We start from the raw sequence: 19,260 nt of genomic DNA on the forward strand, positions 1-19,260 counted from the left end.
CCTTCAGACTCTGTATTATGTTTGATGTTATTTACTTTATTTATTAATCATCTGGAAAAGATGCAAACAGTAAAGTGGGAAAATTTTCAGATGAAACAAAATCATTTAAGCTAGTTAAGAGTGGAGAGTATAGTATCTTCAGAGAGACCTAACAAAGCTGGGTAAATTGTTACATGATGACAGATGAAATCCATTGTTGTCAAACATAATATAATGCACATTGGAGGGAACAATTTGCACTATTCATCCACATTGCTGGATTCTAAAAATGACTGCACCACAACTAAAGGTGGGGAAAAATTTGACTGGGCTTACCCAAAGAAGGCAGCTCTGCTTTGTGGTTGGTTGTGGTGGGGGGGGGGGAGGAGGAGAGGGAGGAAGGTCAGAAACTGCTGCAAAAGGTGCTTTGCAGCGATGACTCTCCCCCCCGTCCCCCCAGCCCGCTTTCCCCCAGGAATGTGAATAAAGGTACGAAACCTGGGTGGGGCAAGTCTCTATGTCCCAGCAGCGAGGAAGCCAACAACAGGCTGGGCAGAACAGGAACAGGCTAAGGCTCTAAGGCTTGCTGCAGTACCACGTGGAAGCAGCATGGCCCCAAGAAAGCATGGCTCCACAAAAGCAGCAAACAGTATTGGAAATAGCATGATTCCAGAGACACGGAGAAGGCATTACAATGCTTCAAAGGGCACAAGGTCACCTAAAAACAGGATGTTTTCTTCCACCTAACACAAGGGATGGCGGTAATGCTGATCCTGAGGGTGAGTATAATCTAAACCACACAGAGGTTGGGGAAATGGGTGGCAGAGGTGGTATTCAGCCTTCCAGCCTGGCAGAGGGTGGCAGTTGCAGGGTCCACAGCTAGGTGCAGGGACCGTGCTCAACCAGTCACTCAGGGAGTTCACCTAAGGGGAACAGGAGTCAGCCGATTGGGGTATTAAATACTCTGGGCCCAGAAGTGGAAGGTTGAGAATCCTGGGCAGACCCACCTAGGGGTGGTACCTTCAATGGGGGGCAATGACAGTATTACACAGCTGCTGGAAGCTAATTTGCATTTACAACAGCAGCTTCAGGCAGCTAGATGTGAGGGGTCTGCACAGGGTGACAGGGTAGGCCCAGCATGGGCTCAAGTTTCAGCAGCAAGACAGGGAAGGGCACATGACAAATCATCGGCCATCAGGGCACGTAACCGCAGGGGACAGAGTAGACACTTCCGGGGGGCCTATGCGGGAGCAGGGCTCTGCAGAATTCCCTACATGCAGTCCTCAGTACAGTTATGCCGGGGTAGCTTACCTGAAAGGAGTTCACCTACTCAGTACAACTAAATATAATTCACTCATAGGCAAATTTGTGCATGTAATATCCCTATGGCACAGGAAGGTGTTCACAGACAGTAAACATGGACAAGGCAAGCAAAACAGCCAACTGGCCAAGAGGCCAACAGTATCTAGAACACGAAAAAATTTGGGAGGCTGCCCTCGTCATCTAGGCGGGTGTTATGGTACAGGCCTACCCAGACAGCAGCCTGGCTTTTGTTAATTATACGACTATAATTAGGCGGGCACCCAATATGTTTGGAGGCATGTTATAAACAGTTTTCATTAAGGGCAGCAACACAAACTTGAATAAGGTAACATCACACACTGTGGTTCAAGGGCATAACACCAAGGTTGGTAGGGGTTCGTTCATACCTCAACAAGCTCAAAAGGGGCACTGGGCCCGTAATAGTATTTGCTGGGCATTTAATAATGGTGGTCATTTCCGCAACCCCTGTAAATACAGGCATGTTTGCAAGATGCCTGCCGCCAGCAATTTTATTTCCACAAGGCTATGCCTATAGGCTCTTCAGTATCCTGTGAAGTCTTTCAAAAATTTTCAGTACAATGTTGCACTGGGCAGTGGTGCGGTCAGTGAAACTAAACCAAATAGTGCATTATTTGCATAATTTTGTTCGCAGGGCAAGCTGGGTCAAATGACTGTTTTCACCTGTTGGGCACATTTCAGGGCCTGGCTAAATAGTTGGGTTAAACAAACAAAAACCCTTCCACTACATTAACCTACCTGGGCTTTGAGCTGAACTTTGTTTGCAGGGTTGTTGTCCCGGGCGGGCGTTTTTGTGCCCGGCTGGCAGCAGCAACACCTGGCATAGCCAGACCACACAATTACATACAAGTCACTACACAGATGTATTAAGACTTGTCGGTGTGGAAAAGTTTTCTAACTCAATTTAGTGAGGTATCATTGTGTGATTATAAATGGTTATTAATTTGGGGCTAATATAAAGGTGTGCCTCTGGCGCAATAACATGGCAGTGGTACAAGTTATCAATCACCAAACTTCCAAATCGCACAGGATTGGAAAGTTGGTAAGGGCATTTGTTCTCCAATGCTTAACCTTCAACATCTGTTTTTTCTTCCAAGCACATGCCAGGCATGGATAATGGCATAAAAGACGCCTTGTCTCATTTCCAGTTTGCCAAATTATGTAGGCCACGGGTTCTCTCGAACCTCGGAATGTCCTGTGATTGGCAGAATGCACATTATTGGCTCCAGCTTACAAATTGTTTATTTTGTTTTGTTTTAAGGAGTCCTGTCAATTCAAGGATCAAAAAAATGGGTCACTTATGCGGCCCTCTGTTAAGGGTGGCTGTTCCAAGTCAAGAATAATGCAGCTGCTGGTGCCCCTTGACGATCACAGATCGGACAGTGGGTTCTTTCTCTCCAGTAGGGCTGCTAGCCAAGAGGGCATTTGCAGATGTCTGGGAACCCTGCAGGGTTGGGGGAGGAGGTAGCCAAGCAAATGGCTGGTGCCTCCTTATGGCGGATGTTCAGTGCAGGTACTCCAAAGGGAGAGCAGCCAGTGACCAGATAAATGGCCTGGTAAAGGACTTAAAAGGAGGTCCTGGATAAAGGAACAGCACGGGAGTTCTGGGGATTCCTGTGACTGGCACGGCAGGGAGCCAACCCCCTCTGTTCTCATAGCCCTCCTAAACCTTCTCACAAGGCTGGTGGATGATAAGGTCCAAGCCATGGGTTGGCTGGGGGACCTGGGTGGAAACAAAGGGGGGCTGGTGAAAGCCCTGGAAAAGTGAGTTGAATAAGCATGGATTAAACAAAGGGGGGCTGGTGAAAGACCCAGAGAATTAATTTAAATAAGCATGAATTTGTCTGCACTGTACATTTTATCTGCCGGGTAGTCGCAGACATCTATATAATAAAGTTGCAGCCTGATTAAAACCCATAACAAGTCTCCTGTCCTTCTTACGGTATACCCAGACAATGGCTGTTGCCACTCAGGGAAAAGATCTGGGGATCACTACGGACAGTTGAAGAAAAACCTTTTTGTTATGCATTGACAGCCAAAAACGCAAACATATATATATAAAGATGGGATAGAAAATAATACTAAAAATATTGTAATGCCATTCCAATCTCTCTCACCTGGAGCATTGTAATTTATTCTGTTCACCTGTATGATAAAAGTTATAACAGAAATACAAGGTGTCATAAATATAAAGGGAAGGGTAAACCCCTTTGAAATCCCTCCTGGCCAGGGGAAAGCTCCTCTCACCTGTAAAGGGTTAAGAAGCTAAAGGTAACCTCGCTGGCACCTGACCAAAATGACCAATGAGGAGACAAGATACTTTCAAAAGCTGGGAGGAGGGAAAGAAACAAAGGGTCTGTGTGTCTGTCTATAGTCTGTCTTTGTCGGGGATAGACCAGGAATGGAGTCTTAGAACTTTTAGTAAGTAATCTAGCTAGGTACCCTAGAGTTCAGAGTGGGGAGGAACCTTGACACAAAGGATTTAGAGATGGATGACAAAAAAAGATTAGGAGCCTATAGCAATTTCTCTTTGAAGAAAGATTGAAAAGATTGGGACTGTGTAGTTTAGATAGGAGAAGAATAAGATGGTCTATGATAAAAATACAAAAATGATGAATAGTGTAGAGAAGAAAAGGAGTACTTGTGGCACCTTAGAGACTAACCAATTTATTAGAGCATGAGCTTTCGTGAGCTACAGCTCACTTCCTCAGAGAAGGTAGATCAGAAACTTCTATCTACTTTTTCCTAATACTACAAGAATAAAGGGCATTTGATAAAATTGAAAAGCAACAAATATAAAACCAATCAAAAGATGTGCTTTTTTTTAAACTGCACTTAATTAACTTATTCATTAGTACAATATATCAATGAGACCAATAGGTTAGGCTATGTCTATACTACGACTTATGTCCACAAAACGTATGTCAGGAGTGTAAATATTCCACCCCTTAAGTGACATAAATTATGCCGGCATAAGTGGTAGAGTGCACAGTACTATGTCGTTGGGAGAAATTCTCCTGCTGACATAGCTACCACCACTCATTGGGGGTGGGTTAATTATGTCAACGGGAGAGCTCTCTTCATCAGCATAGACCGGCTACACGAGAGATCTTACAGCCGTACAGCTGCATCAGTACAGCTGTTCTGCTGTAAACTCTCCAGTGTAGACATAACCTCAGTAGGATTTAAAAAGAGAATTAGATATAAATACCAACACTGAGAACATCCACAGTTGTATCATGTTTGATTAAAAAGTATGCTTCATGTCCTAAGCCACTAACTGATGAGGGTTAAGAAGAAACTTCTGCTGTCTGCAGGTGTCAAGGTTCCTCCCCCACTCTGAACGCTAGGGTAAAGATGTGGGGACCTGTATGAAAACCTCCTAAGCTTATCTTTACCAGCTTAGGTCAAAAACTTCCCCAAGGTACAAAATATTCCACCCTTTGTCCTTGGATTGGCCGCTACCACCACCAGACTAATACTGGTTACTGGGGAAGAGTTGTTTGGAAACATCTTTTCCCCCCAAAATACTTCCCAAAACCTTGCACCCCACTTCCTGGACAAGGTTTGGTAAAAAGCCTCACCAATTTGCCTAGGTGACTACAGACCCAGACCTTGGATCTTAAGAACAATGAACAATCCTCCCAACACTTGCACCCCCCCCTTTCCTGGGAAATGTTGGATAAAAAGCCTCACCAATTGGCATAGGTGACCACAGACCCAAACCCTTGGATCTGAGAACAATGAAAAAGCATTCAGTTTTCTTACAAGAAGACTTTTAATAGAAATAGGAGTAAATAGAAGTAAAGAAATCCCCTCTGTAAAATCAGGATGGTAGATACCTTATGGGGTAATTAGATTCAAAACATAGAGAATCCTTCTAGGCAAAACCTTAAGTTACAAAAAAGATACACAGGCAGAAATAGTTATTCTATTCAGCACAATTCTTTTCTCAGCCATTTAAAGAAATCATAATCTAACGCATACCTAGCTAGATTACTTACTAAAAGTTCTAAGACTCCATTCCTGGTCTATCCCCGACAAAAGCAGCATATAGACAGACAGAGACCCTTTGTTTCTCTCCCTCCTTCCAGCTTTTGAAAGTATCTTGTCTCCTCATTGGTCATTTTGGTCAGGAGCCAGCGAGGTTACCTTTAGCTTCTTAACCCTTTACAGGTGAGAGGAGTTTTCCTCTGGCCAGGAGGGATTTTAAAGGGGTTTACCCTTCCCTTTATATTTATGACAGCAGGTTATTCTGTACTTGCTTTTTATGGAGAGTTTCCCCTCTTTCATCTGACACAGCTAGTACTGGCTATCGTCAGAGACAGAATACTGGATTGGATGAATCAGTTATCTAGTCCCATGTACCAATATCCATATTCTTTTTAAATATGCAGGAATTTTGAAGTCTTATGCCATAGTACTGTGTGTCTTGCAAAGTAATAATAGAGGGATATTCTCTGTGTGATTTTAATCAAAACTTTTTCTTGTTAATATCTTCAAATCTCTTAAATATATCACAGAAAAATTCTGACAAAGCCTACAAATACATTTCAGGTTTCTAATCTAGTAGTATCACAGCCACAGAAACTTTGTTCTCATTTTAAAACGTATAAATGAGTTTCTGTATAGCCTTATATAAATCAGTTGCCTGTGTCGTGTTCTTGATCTATCTATACAGAAATTGAATAAAATAGAACAATAAGAAAAGTGTCTGTCTATGCACTACAAAGCTATCATTCTTTTACTTACCATGCTCACTCCACCCTACTCATCTCTTAAAGGTTGACAAAACTAATGATATTCATGATCTGATTTTCATTGTTAGGTGCACAATTGCATATGAAAAATGCAATTATTAAGTATGGTTAGATGCATAACTGTATGTTCTACCATGTGCAAAAATACCTCATATGGGCATGTAGTGATAATAATTACACCCCCAAATGAGTATGAATCGTGTATATGCTCTTTTAAAAAATAGCTCCATATTTGGGACCGAAATGTTAAGGATTAATTATGAAACTATCTCTATAAAGAGAGAAGCCTTGTAGCATGCTATGAATACCCTGAAATTTGGGGTTTCTGGAACCAAACGGATGGATAATTCTAAAGCTCTCATAGTGTAAATATTCTCCTTTCAATTCAAATCTGGGAACTCTCTGCAATAGCATCCTTGCTGATTTCAACTCTCAGGATGTTGGAAAGGAGATGTGCTAGATTTAAATTTGTGATGCTGGTGGTTACATATTTTATATTGGCAGCTGTTGCTAATAGTTCCCAGGATATGAAGTCTAAACTCTAGTTGTAGCACCAATATTGTGTCTCCCAAATATCATTTTTATCCCTAAATGGGTAAGCCATCTTTGAAATTTTTTCAAACCTCATGGCTAAGAAGAGCATCTCTTTTACAGATTTGTGGAGTCATGAGGAATGTAGTCACTGTTCTCATTAAAATAAAAATATGAGCACCTCCTATCAAAGACATGTAAACATCTTAGAAATGTTGCTATGGAATCTGGAAAAAAACATGTAAATAAATATATCCAAGCAGATGTAATTCCAGTAGAACCATACTTCTGGAATTATAAATTTATTTATATCCATTATGCATCACTGGTGATGTTATGCACTATAACCAATCGGTTTGTGAATGGAAAAGATTTTTAAAAAGTGGGGATTTGAATGATTGATACATTTTCATTCATTAAAGATGATCACGGATCTGTAACTACTTATGAACTTTGTGGCCATCCATAACCAGAAAAAAAATGTTTGTTTCACCTATCACCTCTGTTGTGTATATTTCTTGTGTGGTCTTTCTCTGTCAGACACAAATGGTAGGTATACAGAGAGATCAAATATATTCTATACTTCCATTCAAAATTTGCACTGAAAAGCTGTCTTTTCCCTCAGGTTTGTGATGAAAATTCTTGTAGGTGTGACATCAACAATAGCCTCTTGCTAACAGCTCTTGTAATTTAACCCTTCAGGTGAACAAGCTGATTGAGGAATTGCAAGCGGCCATCAAGAGCTACAAAGGTCACCTCTCAAAACTTGCCCCACAATTACAAGCTGAGCAGGAGAGGTGTGCCTCTTATGTCTACCAACACATTAAAAGTCTTCCAGCAAACATGGTTCTCCCACAAGGCCTGCAGCTAAAGGTGGGTGTAGTTTAATAGCTTTCACAATTTTCCATCCTGATACAAAGAAAAAACCCACTTTGTCTTTAAGACACTGATATCAAATATACCTACTTTGAATTGGGAATTATAGTTGTTCTTGAGTACTTCTGTTATTCAAAATGAGGATTCCCGTTTCTTCATTACTTATAATACAGTTCTTCCAGGGCACCGTTCTCTAATAATCAATAATTGAAATTAAAATAAACAACAAAGGAAAGTTTGTAAATTTAGAATTTAGTTGCCAATTGTATTCCACTAACCAGCTGTGAAGGGCAGGGATCAAAGCATTCATGCATTTAAATTAACCTTTTTAAAAAAATAGGCTCCATAAAGTTTGAGGGCTCTTTTATGTTTCCTAGTGATGCCAGTATGGCTGTTACACATTCCAGCAGTTGCATGAAGATGTCTGGTGTCATGACAATGCATAAACAAATGTGGAAGAGCAGACTTGACAGAGGCTAAATATAATTGCTTCAAACCATAGTTAAAACTAATTTCTCCAAAGAAAACCATCCTAATAAAGTCTTACTCTTGGGTCAGTGCTCCCAGCAAATGGCTAGATGGGAACTTCCACAGCTCATGACCTTTGTTGCTCAGCATCATCTCCACTGGGATGTACAGACTGCACCCATGAGCCTTGCTTCAAAGCCCTTTGAAATGAATGGGAGTTTTTCTATTGAATTCTGTTGAATTTTTGGATTGGGCCTATGTCAGCAAAGGACCATTGGTTTGGCATCATTTTCGGTGCTCAAACATGATACATAGCCTACATATATAAATATAACAATTACCCTTAAAAATGCCCCATTTGTCCTCCTAAATGGATACGTGTCCTGATTCCCAATTCATTTACATCAGGTGTAGTCCAGTTAAATCTCCTTTATAAAATGATTCCTGATCTACTTTGGTCCAAGGGAAAAATGAATCAGAACCAGGGTTACCTCAGAATTTACAGTATTACTTCTCTGTAAGTACTGTAGGCTAGGCCCTATGTGCTCCATTGAAAGCTGAACCTAAATTTTGGATCCAGGATTCTGCAGCACTCTAGTTGAAAATTCAGAATGTTCTGAGGCAGCTTCACATAAATTAGGCCCTGTCTACACACACTGGTTGTACCAATTTAACTAAATCAGTTTAGAACAATTTCAACTGATGTAGATAAATCAGTGCAACTCCCTTGTGCAAACGCTTATTTCAGTTTGAGTGCTTTAGATCAATTTAGCTTAAGTAATTTCCGTAACACTTTATATAACATAGGGAATGTTTTTCCCTTCATCTGATGAGAGGTCACTTGTATGATTCTAACTCTGGTGATATCATCCATGCTTCTTCTCCTTTCAAATTGGCTTACAAAGCCCTATTCATTGAGAAAAACACATCTACACAAAAAATAACACTGGAAGATATAGTGCTATCCTTATAAAAGTGTGACAGTGTTAGGAGTCCCATGAGGGCTTGCATCTTAAAATAAGTGAAGTCCTGTGGACACTGACTGTGGTCACTGCAACCACTTTAGACACATAAAATTTGTTTATTTTTTAAATTCCTGTTTCATCACTGGTAATGTGAAGCAAAGGATCATGAGCGTGTACTCTTGATTCTGCTCGGACTGGTTGGACTGCAGTTTCAAGGTACTGGATCCCTATGTGCAAATATCATTTTTAAAACTAGAAGAATGGTTTCAAAACTTAAGAAAGGGCTGTGAAGATTTACTCCTCAGATGGACATAGTCCATGTGTCATGGATATATGAGTCCTTATGGTTACAAATGGTAAGATTCTGGTTTTCTAGAAAACAAATTATGTTGAGGCTTTTATAAGCAAAAATTAACCTTTTAAAATTCCTAAGGAGTCTGATGGGACTTGCTTTTGGACTTGCTGCACTAAACAGCAAATTAATTTTGGTGGTTAATTTTGAAATTGTAATTAATTGCCACTGTGTATGCAGGACTTTGCAAGTGTCACATCAAAACTCATTTGTAAAATAATTCCTTTGAAGTAGCAGCACTGTGCAAGTCCATAGAGAAAACATGAAAAATGGAACTGCAATTCAATAAATTCTCCAACAGCTTTGTAGGACTAGAAGTACTCTGCGTACACACTGCAAACAAGCACATTGACAATATGTCAGAGATGCAATATACTTTAGCCACAAGATCTTTGTTTATTTGATTATTGTGTCAATTTTCCATTCATGGTTCAGTCACCTCAAGGTGTACTTTTTGACTTCCACAAAATTCAATACAGGTATTGATATGGTGTATGAGTGTAGTGAGCACAAAAGAAACTCAGGATAAAATGTGTGGCCTATTCTAAGTGGGTAGCCCACCAGGAAACACCCATCTGATGATTCTCTTACCCATCTTAATGTTTCCCCAGGGGATGGGAGTATGAAATCATTAATAATAGACATCTTACGTTTTTTCTCCATTTCTGTATATTTCAATAGTTGTGGCATCGTTCATCTGCTTAGTGAAATTGTTAATAAAAGGATGTTTGATAATTAGTGAGTGTATTACTTGTGGTCACTCTCCCTTGTATGCTCCTAGAGTCTCCAAACCTAATGATATTTCTAATGGTGATTCTCCTTTGCTAATCCTGATACTGTAGTCATAGATTCATAGATATTTAGGTCAGAAGGGACCATTATGATCATCTAGTCTGACCTCCTGCATAATGCAGGCCACAGAATTTTACCCATCAGTCCTGCTGGGACCAATCTTATTTAATCTTTTTATTACTGACCTTGGCACAAAAAGTGGGAGTGTGCTAATAAAGTTTGCAGATGATACAAAGCTGGGAGGTATTGCCAATTTAGAGAAGGACAGGGATATCCTACAGGAGGATCTGGATGACCTTGTAAACTGGAGTAATAGTAATAGGATGAAATTTAATAGTGAGAAGTGTAAGGTCATGCATTTAGGGATTAATAACAAGAATTTTAGTTATAAGCTAGGGACGCATCAATTAGAAGTAACGGAGGAGGAAAAGGACCTTGGAGTATTGGTTGATCATAGGATGACTATGAGCTGCCAATGTGAACGAAAAAAGCTAATGCGGTCTTGGGATGCATCAGGAGAGGTATTTCCAGTAGGGATAAGGAGGTTTTAGTACCGTTATACAAGGCAGTGGTGAGACCTCACCTGGAATAGTGTGTGCAGTTCTGGTCTCCCATGTTTAAGAAGGATGAATTCAAACTGGAATAGGTACAGAGAAGGGCTACTAGGGTGATCCGAGGAATGGAAAACTTGTCTTATGAAAGGAGACTCAAGGAGCTTGGCTTGTTTAGCCTAACTAAAAGAAGGTTGAGGGGAGATATGATTGCTCTCTATAAATATATCAGAGGGATAAATACCGGAGAGGGAGAGGAATTATTTAAGCTCAGTACCTGTGTGGACACAAGAACAAATGGATATAAACTGGCCACCAGGAAGTTTAGACTTGAAATTAGGCCAAGGTTTCTAACCATCAGAGGAGTGAAGTTTTGGAATAGCCTTCCAAGGGAAGCAGTGGGGGCAAAAGATCTATCTGGCTTTAAGATTAAACTCGATAAGTTTATGGAGGAGATGGTATGATGGGATAACATGGTTTTGGTAATTAAATATTCATGGTAAATAGGCCCAATGGCCTGTGATGGGATATTAGATGGGGTGGGATCCGAGTTATCCAGGAAAGAATTTTCTGTAGTATCTGGCTGATGAATCTTGCTCATATGCTCAGGGTTTAGCTGATTGCCATATTTGGGTCGGGAAGGAATTTTCCTCCAGGGCAGATTGGAAGAGGCCCTGGAGGTTTTTCGCCTTGAACCTGTGGCATAGTCACTGCCCTGAGATAGGTTTCAGAGTAACAGCCGTGTTAGTCTGTATTCGCAAAAAGAAAAGGAGTACTTGTGGCACCTTAGAGACTAACCAATTTATTTGAGCATAAGCTTTCGTGAGCTACAGCTCACTTCATCGGATGCATACTGTGGAAACTGCAGAAGACATTATATACACAGAGACCATGAAACAATACCTCCTCCCACCCCACTCTCCTGCTGGTAATAGCTTATCTAAAGTGATCACTCTCCTTACAATGTGTATGATAATCAAGTTGGGCCATTTCCAGCACAAATCCAGGTTTTCTCACCCTCCACCCCGCCCCCCCCCCCCCCCAAACTCACTCTCCTGCTGGTAATAACATTTGGTGATACTAACCCATCAAGATTATAAAGGCCACATCACAAATAGGCCTGGTTTTGAGAAGTACCTGAATGTATTTTTCTAATGTGAAGTACACCCATAAGTCGTTGTTTGCATTCAGGAAAATATGACTTTTCCTTTGCTTCTTGCTTTTTAATGTACTGCAGGAGTATTACTGAGTTGATAACCTGTATAAGAGCCCTACATCTAGTTTGGAATATTAGATCCCATGCAATGCCTTTTGTAACGAGGCAGGTTTTTTCTCTGTATTCTTTGACAGGTCCGTAGATGTCCTGCAAATTTATTGCTAGGAAGTCAACAAGAAAAGTAGATGATCCAAAAATATAACTAGTATTCTGATATAAATGGGCTAATCTACACTGAGGTTTTTTGCACTGGCGTAAACACTGATGTAACTGTACTGTTGCAAATCCCTAGTTTAGGTGTTTCAGTCTCAGGGAAATTGACCTTCTACACAGCAGTTAATTTGCTCTTTACCACTTTGATGTTTCTGAAAATTTTCCTCTTGCCTGTCTTCACATATATTACTTTTCATATTAAACTCCCAAAGTAAACACTTTGCTTTATGCTTGTATTACACATGATTATTTCACAAAACTATAATTTCCTACCTAAATTTTAACCAGTGCCCTGAAACAACTTAATTGCTGGCCTAATAGGAGACTAAGGAGTCAATTAATAAAAGTTTCATGCATCATAGGCAGGTTTTCTAGAGAGTCTACTCAGGAAAGTAATGCATCTTCACATTTGTGAATAAGACACTATACACATTCAACCTAAGCAGATATTCATACTCTGTTACTGTTTTTAAAAGGTGGTTCCTCTATATCCATGCACGTTCTCTGTACCAAAGGGTACAAATCTGTGAGGGCTCTAGCTTTTTTAGTACATTTCTTTACCTCTTTATAGTTGGTCATTTCTTCATTACAGACTTATGGATACATAGAATAAACGGTATTGAATCAGCAAAAATGTGTTCATCATTAAATAACAAAAAGAACCTAAGCTGAGAAAAATATCCAAACTTCAGTATGTTTAACTAGTCTTGGGACTGTTTAGCCTCATGCTCTAGGTAGTTACTGAATGGCATACAGCGTTTACATTTTTATAAATTCTTTAAAACAAACTAATTTAGCAAGATGCAATGATAACACGTGGGACATTTTCAAAATATTTGTTTGCTGGCTCTCATCAGTGTATTGTGCTAATATTATTTGGGCTAAACATGGAGTAAATATTCTTGCATATTCTTGCAATATTCTTGTTATTAACAATACATCAGCTACGCCTTTATGCTGAGAAACATGTCAGCAGGAATATTTTTTGTGATTTTCATCTCAGAGCTGCAAATTGAGAGTAGCTGCCAGGGACTTTGTTAGTTTCAGTACCCATAACTTCATTTCCCCCCCCCCCCCCCAGTTCCTTCTTAAACTATTATAGCCTACAGCATGCTCAGGGATATTACTTGACACCAGGTTTCTATTGATCATTGAAAATTAAACTTTATTATTGTTTATTGTTTAATTACTGTACTCTGGATTTATTTCATGATAGTATGTCAGAGCAGGTAGTGATCTATGAGATTATATTTTGCACTATGTACTCTAGTAGTATGAATTATATTCCACAAAAAAATCAGGCAGCACATGAACCACTTTTAGAGATTAACTTTTGCCATTGACTTCAATGGGAACAGGAATTGGGCCCAAGGAACATTTTCTTCTAGCAGCGTGTGTACAGTATCGTACAATAAAAGCTGTATTTTTACAGACATTTTAATTCTAAAATATCTATTGCAATAAACACTTATGAATTGTAACTACCAATTTTTAATGCTATATTTCCTGCCCGTATTTTTTATGTCTGATTTTAAGGGCTTGATCACATACTTCAGTAGGAGTTCTCATAAAAGGATTACTCATGTGAGTAAAGGTTTCCAGGGTCAGACCTTTAATTTATAAAATGGGAGAAAATGTGGTTACCTTTGATGGAGAAGTTTTTTGTTTTATTCTTCTTAACACAACTCTCTCTTGCCTTTGATGTATAATTACTACTGTTTCACTATAAAATGGGTGCATTCCTGTTGCTAACAATAGATTAGTCTGAGGGTAAAAAAATCTGTTTGATTTTCGGTAACCAGTAAATACTTGTCTATCTATTTCTCAAATGATGACAGGTCTTGCTATACATCTTAAATTGTCATTGAATCAAGCATTGTATGTGTGCAGCCTGAGTTTTAATTCAATCATATATGACCAGATCATATCCTTTTAAGTAAAGGAGCACATTAGAAAAATAGGCTGATGAAAACTACAGTACACAATTCATTCTTAAAATATTTTTAACAAGCATAGTTTACGTCTGCTTGTGCTCCTAGGCTAGATTGTTTTAAAGTGCCATTGTTTATTTCTATGGAATGTCAAGTTTGTATGGCATGTGTCTATAGGGAGTTGTTGCTTTGTAACTGTTGCTTAGCAGAATGCGGACTTTTAATTCTGAATTGTGTAAATGGCGTATTCCTTGGATTTGTCTGGCATTTAAAGGGTTGATGCAGCTATTGTTGATTTCCCCTTCCTCCCCACCCCGTTTTAATGATGACAGGTAAAATTTTCAGAAGTGATTTAAGAGTCTACACCTCATTGAAGGTCAATGAGCATGTGCTTTACTTTAAACATGTGCTGAAGTTCCATTAGAATCAATAGACTAAAGCACATGCTTAATCTTAAACATATGCTTAAATTCTGTTTAGAAAAGCGATATATTTAAGCATGTGCTGTAATACTTTTCTGAATTGATGTCCTAGAGAGGAATAACTATCTGTTCAAATGCCTGCTTTCTTCTGCACATTGGATACCAAACAGTGTTGAAAGTAGCTAACACAAACATTACCTGAATAAATTACATAAAAAGTGACTGGCTAGAAATGGACTAATTTTTATCTAATTCACATTCATTCCCAGTGCTGTCAGATGAAAGGGAAAATACAGAGATATGGGAAGAAGATGGAGAGCTGTGAGAAGGCAGAAACGGGATCCTCCTATTAGCTCAAAATAAAAACTATTAAGCGAGTGTTCATCATGTGGATTGATGTAGTAGTGAAATATAGTCATATCTGGCTCGAGAATTGGTTGTTTTAAATTTCTTAAATAGCCTTAAGCAGCCAGGAGTTTTTTAAAGGAGGTCCTGGTTTTTCTTATACAAAGGGATAGTAAACCACAAGTTCAGCCCTTTCATTCCCTCCATCTTTGAGTTATTATATCTCTCTACGCTTCTCTGCACCTGAGTGGAAAATTGTTTTGGCTCTAATATAGAAATAGGTATTGCTCAGTGCCTTAGCGTTACACCTACTGTGAAACTTAGCAGAACTTTTAACAGTTTGTTTAGTGGTGGTGGAGGGAACTAATATGGGCCTCGTATGTTGTCCAATAGCATCACTGATTTCTCTCAGGTTGGCAGCTGGCACTAACATCATGCTGTTCTTTAGGGATGCTTTATTCCACGGTGTCTAGTATCTCCAGATATTCTAACAATGTCAAACAAAGCAACATCAATAGCATATTCCTCCTATTCCTCAACTTAGCAAAAGCCAGTGATAATGGACTAGAATATATAATGAAGTGGATATGGCCATTAACTTTTTATTTTTTTATTATTTCACTTTTATAGTTGCTTTCATCATTAACTCCATTTTATTTTACTACTTTGTGTGTGACTGAGAACTTTGTTCAACCTAGGAGACAGTATAGTAGTATTAGATTGGTTTGGAGGTATGTGACTTTAGTGAAGTATAAAATACATATATGAGAGGAACTGTAGTGACAGGGTGGTAACTATAATTTGTAATGTGATGTAAAATAAAATCTCTCCCACTGTTCTCACAGAGTATAGACATTTGAAATGCTCTATTTACTTTTTGGCACCCATGTAAAGAGAGAGAGAAAGAGACCGCATTGAAACTATAAAAGGCTATCAGTATCATAGAGAAAAGTAATCAACATAAAATCAACCAAAAAATCAAATTTCTTTTTATCTTTTGAGTTTGTCATTTTTTTCCCTTTATGTTCAGTCCTAGACAGGCCTCTAGCTGCATGGAACCTATAGCAACACATTTTCTGAAACACAATAACCCTCACCAAATAAACCTCAATCCCCTGTAATTAGATTACAAAATAATATCCCTGTAAACTAGAGTTATAATATTATACCCTTCTTTTTGGGTGTATCAGAGTTAGAGGCAAAGTTAAATGACTGTTGTGTTGTCATAGACGTTCCAGGAACACAGAAGGGGTCTTTTGACAAAAGGAAATACCATATATTATGCATACAGTTTCCTTCTTCTCCTGTTTTTTTTCTTGCTCCAAGAATGGAATGTCCTTTTGTGTATCTCCAGCAATCAGAAGTGGTATGGCATTCTACTTGAGTGGATCCATCCTGTAGGAATTGTCTGGTTTTTATCTTGTCGAACATAAAACACAATGGCATTTGTTCAGGGACAGGTGTGCATTCCACTGTATGCTGTAAAGCTGTATTATATATTTAGCTGCATTTACCTTAGATAGTGAACAAACTTCAACACAGTGAAACAGAATTGTCTGCAACTTACTTATCATTCTCTCATTTTTCATTCTTAAAATTTATTTGCAAAATAATTTCTGCAAGTAATTGATGGTCTGTAGATTGTGCACAAAACTGTTAGTTTTGACTGGACATGCAGGTAATACAGTATACCATACCCTGATTGGATGAGTGTAAGCAATGGTAAATCACTTTTCTGTTACATAAACCCTGGAATACGATTTCAACATTTTCTAATATTCATTTAAAATGTGCTCTCTTTGTAAACATTTCTGTCAATAAACTCATTTGCTCAGATATTCGTAGAAAATAAGCACAAAGGGGGTGTGAACACAAAAAGCATTTGAATATTTGCAGCATGTTTTTTGCAGCATTCACTTAGCTGTAATTCTAACACAGCCAAATTATGTACTGTCAGATTGTTAGACATGCATTTTACCTATGTCTGAATCACATATAAAGTCTTTTCCGTACTCAGTTCTTTGCCCAATGTAAATATGCCTAAAATTCTATACATACCACTTGAAAACATGGGAAGACAGCAGTAGAATGTCAGGCGAATCCCCCCACTGAAAATTTAAATACCTGTCTATATTCAGGGCTTATCTCTCCAGTGCTACCAGAAACCATCCAAATTGACCCCATTTACAGGAGGACCCTCTCTTAGGAGACAAGCTGAAATGCTTTGGATTTCAGTGTTCATAAAATACTTGTGTTACACAATTTGTGTAGAAAAAGCTCTGAACTTCATACTGTCTGTGTTTTGCATCAATTTTTATACTAAAGCACCAGCCTGGAAATTCTTCCTATAACATATATTTGCTGTGGAGTTTAATATTTGAAAGAGGGTAAAATTTTCAAAATTACTTTTGTTATTTAGGAGCCTTAATCCAATTAATTTTCGATTGGACTAAAGCTCCTATCATTTACACACTTTTGAAAATTTTACTCAAAGTTATTAACCAGCCTTCCAATGTATAAGCAAGAAACACCTATAATTTTTCTCAAACTCACTGGCCCAAATGTTAATACAATACATAGACGTGAACTAAACTGTCAAGTGATCATTTCACCTTTTTCAGTCTTTGGTGACAGCCATTGATGTTGTCCCAAGCTCACCTGGCCTTTAATTAAAATGAAGAAGAAACTTCAAAGAAATGTTGAAAGTTCTCAGTAATGTAACTCAGCGTGTTAGGGACAGAATCAGTGGCTTGTTCAATACCTTGTTCAATTAACTTGAATTTAATTACTTATTTTTCAGGTGTATGAAAATGGCAAAGACACAGGGGAGATCCTAGTTTATATCACCAAAAAAGAGATGGAGAATAACTGTAAGAGTCAACCCAGTGTTATGATGGAGAGGGTAAGTTTAGATCCACTTTTTGTCTTAAAGTATTAAGCAGTGAAAATATTAAGAATGAAAAGATTTCAATTTTTGTTCAGAAAAGTTGGACTCTTGTAGTTTTGATTGGTGAGTATTGAGAATGCTATAGAGCCTAAGTATCTTCTCCCTATATCTCAGACTCTGAGGTTTAGCAGTATACCCCAGACTATTATGTAGCATAGATTTATGCTTTCCCCATGCTTATTTATAGGCATTTGCCTACATTAATGATATACTACTGACTGAACTCAGCATTCTGAGATACAGTGATGGCATTTACACAAGGGAAGGGCTCTCCGAAGAACACTGACAACATCCATGCATCTGATGACCGTTACAGGGAAACCTGGGTTACTTACTGATGCCTGCTTATCCTGGCATTCCTAGCCTGTAGATCATTAATAGTCCAAACATGCTGGGTTGATCTACTTTTATCAGCAACCTGATCTTGAGTAGGAACCAGTGGATTTATCCCCTGCAGTGTTACCTTTGTTTATTCCTTGTAAAAACAAAGTGGTTTCTAGCAGAACGAGTATGTGCAAAATCTCTGTCCTACCCTGAAAGGCCATTTAACACCCTGTTGTGTTGTGTGTTCAAGTTCAGAACTTTTGCTTTTAGCTCCATTCCATTTGGTTCCTTTGTGGAATAGTTTGTTCCCTCTTGCAGTTGCTTTCACACAGACTGTCTATGACCTGCACTATTATGATCAATAATTTTACAACCCCACCAAGTCTCACTAGGATTTCTAAATGCAATACAACCTGGTCATTTTTTCTGTCTGGCTACCTTATACATTTATGATTCTTCTCATCTACAAATGATCACTAAATCTTGTGCTTGTCTATTCTCAATCAGTTGTTTTTTGGTACATACTGTAACTGTCAACATGTGTGATCCCTTATAAAACAAAGTAATAGCAGTATGTTAATAATGTAGAAAGAGTAGAACTTGTAGCATTTACACAAGCTGCACATCTAAATTCCTGGTGGTTGTTTGTCATCTCTACCCTGCTAAAAAAAGGGTAACTGTTTATGATCATGCATAATGTCACCTATACATTAATTTATCCGTCTCATAGGGTATGAGAGGATTTAACAGCTCTTAGATGGTGTATGCTCACATTGTTCCATTGAAGTAAATGGAGCTTTGTTTGGAGCGAAGTATTTGTCCTGTTTGTCCTGTTGTTTGTACAACACTCTGACAATATTAAGCACTCTATGAGTTCTAAGTGATGGTGTTATTACCATGAGCTGACCTTGAGACTAGAGTAAAAATAGGTTTAAGAGGTTTCAGAGTAGCAGCCGTGTTAGTCTGTAATCGCAAAAAGAAAAGGAGTACTTGTGGCACCTTAGAGACTAACAAATGTATTTGAGCATAAGCTTTCGTGAGCTACAGCTCACTTCATCGGATGCATAGGTATTTTCAATTGTGTTATTTATAAGGGAATGTAGTTCTTGTGAAAGATATTCGCTTGGTAGTTTTGGAGGTGACAATCTAATTGTTCACAAACAGAGAATCATCTAATTTAATAACTGACTGGAGGGTTACCATGTTCACTATTGCTACAAAAGCAGCCATTAGTAGGCTTGTTGGTG

General features: G+C 38.7%; 1 protein-coding gene across 7 annotated transcripts in view; it reads left to right on the forward strand.

Moving 5' to 3' along the window:
* Positions 1–19,260, forward strand: part of DCDC1 (doublecortin domain containing 1) — a 420,020-nt gene that overhangs the window by 193,833 nt on the left and 206,927 nt on the right. For all 7 annotated transcript variants that reach the window (XM_073347762.1, XM_073347765.1, XM_073347767.1 and 4 more), the window contains exons 10-11: positions 7,314–7,484; positions 17,543–17,644. In XM_073347762.1, the coding sequence (XP_073203863.1) occupies positions 7,314–7,484; positions 17,543–17,644 (273 nt within the window). The remainder of the gene's footprint in view (positions 1–7,313; positions 7,485–17,542; positions 17,645–19,260) is intronic.

This window comes from Lepidochelys kempii, chromosome 6, assembly GCF_965140265.1.
Source record: "Lepidochelys kempii isolate rLepKem1 chromosome 6, rLepKem1.hap2, whole genome shotgun sequence".
NCBI lineage: Eukaryota > Metazoa > Chordata > Testudines > Cheloniidae > Lepidochelys > Lepidochelys kempii.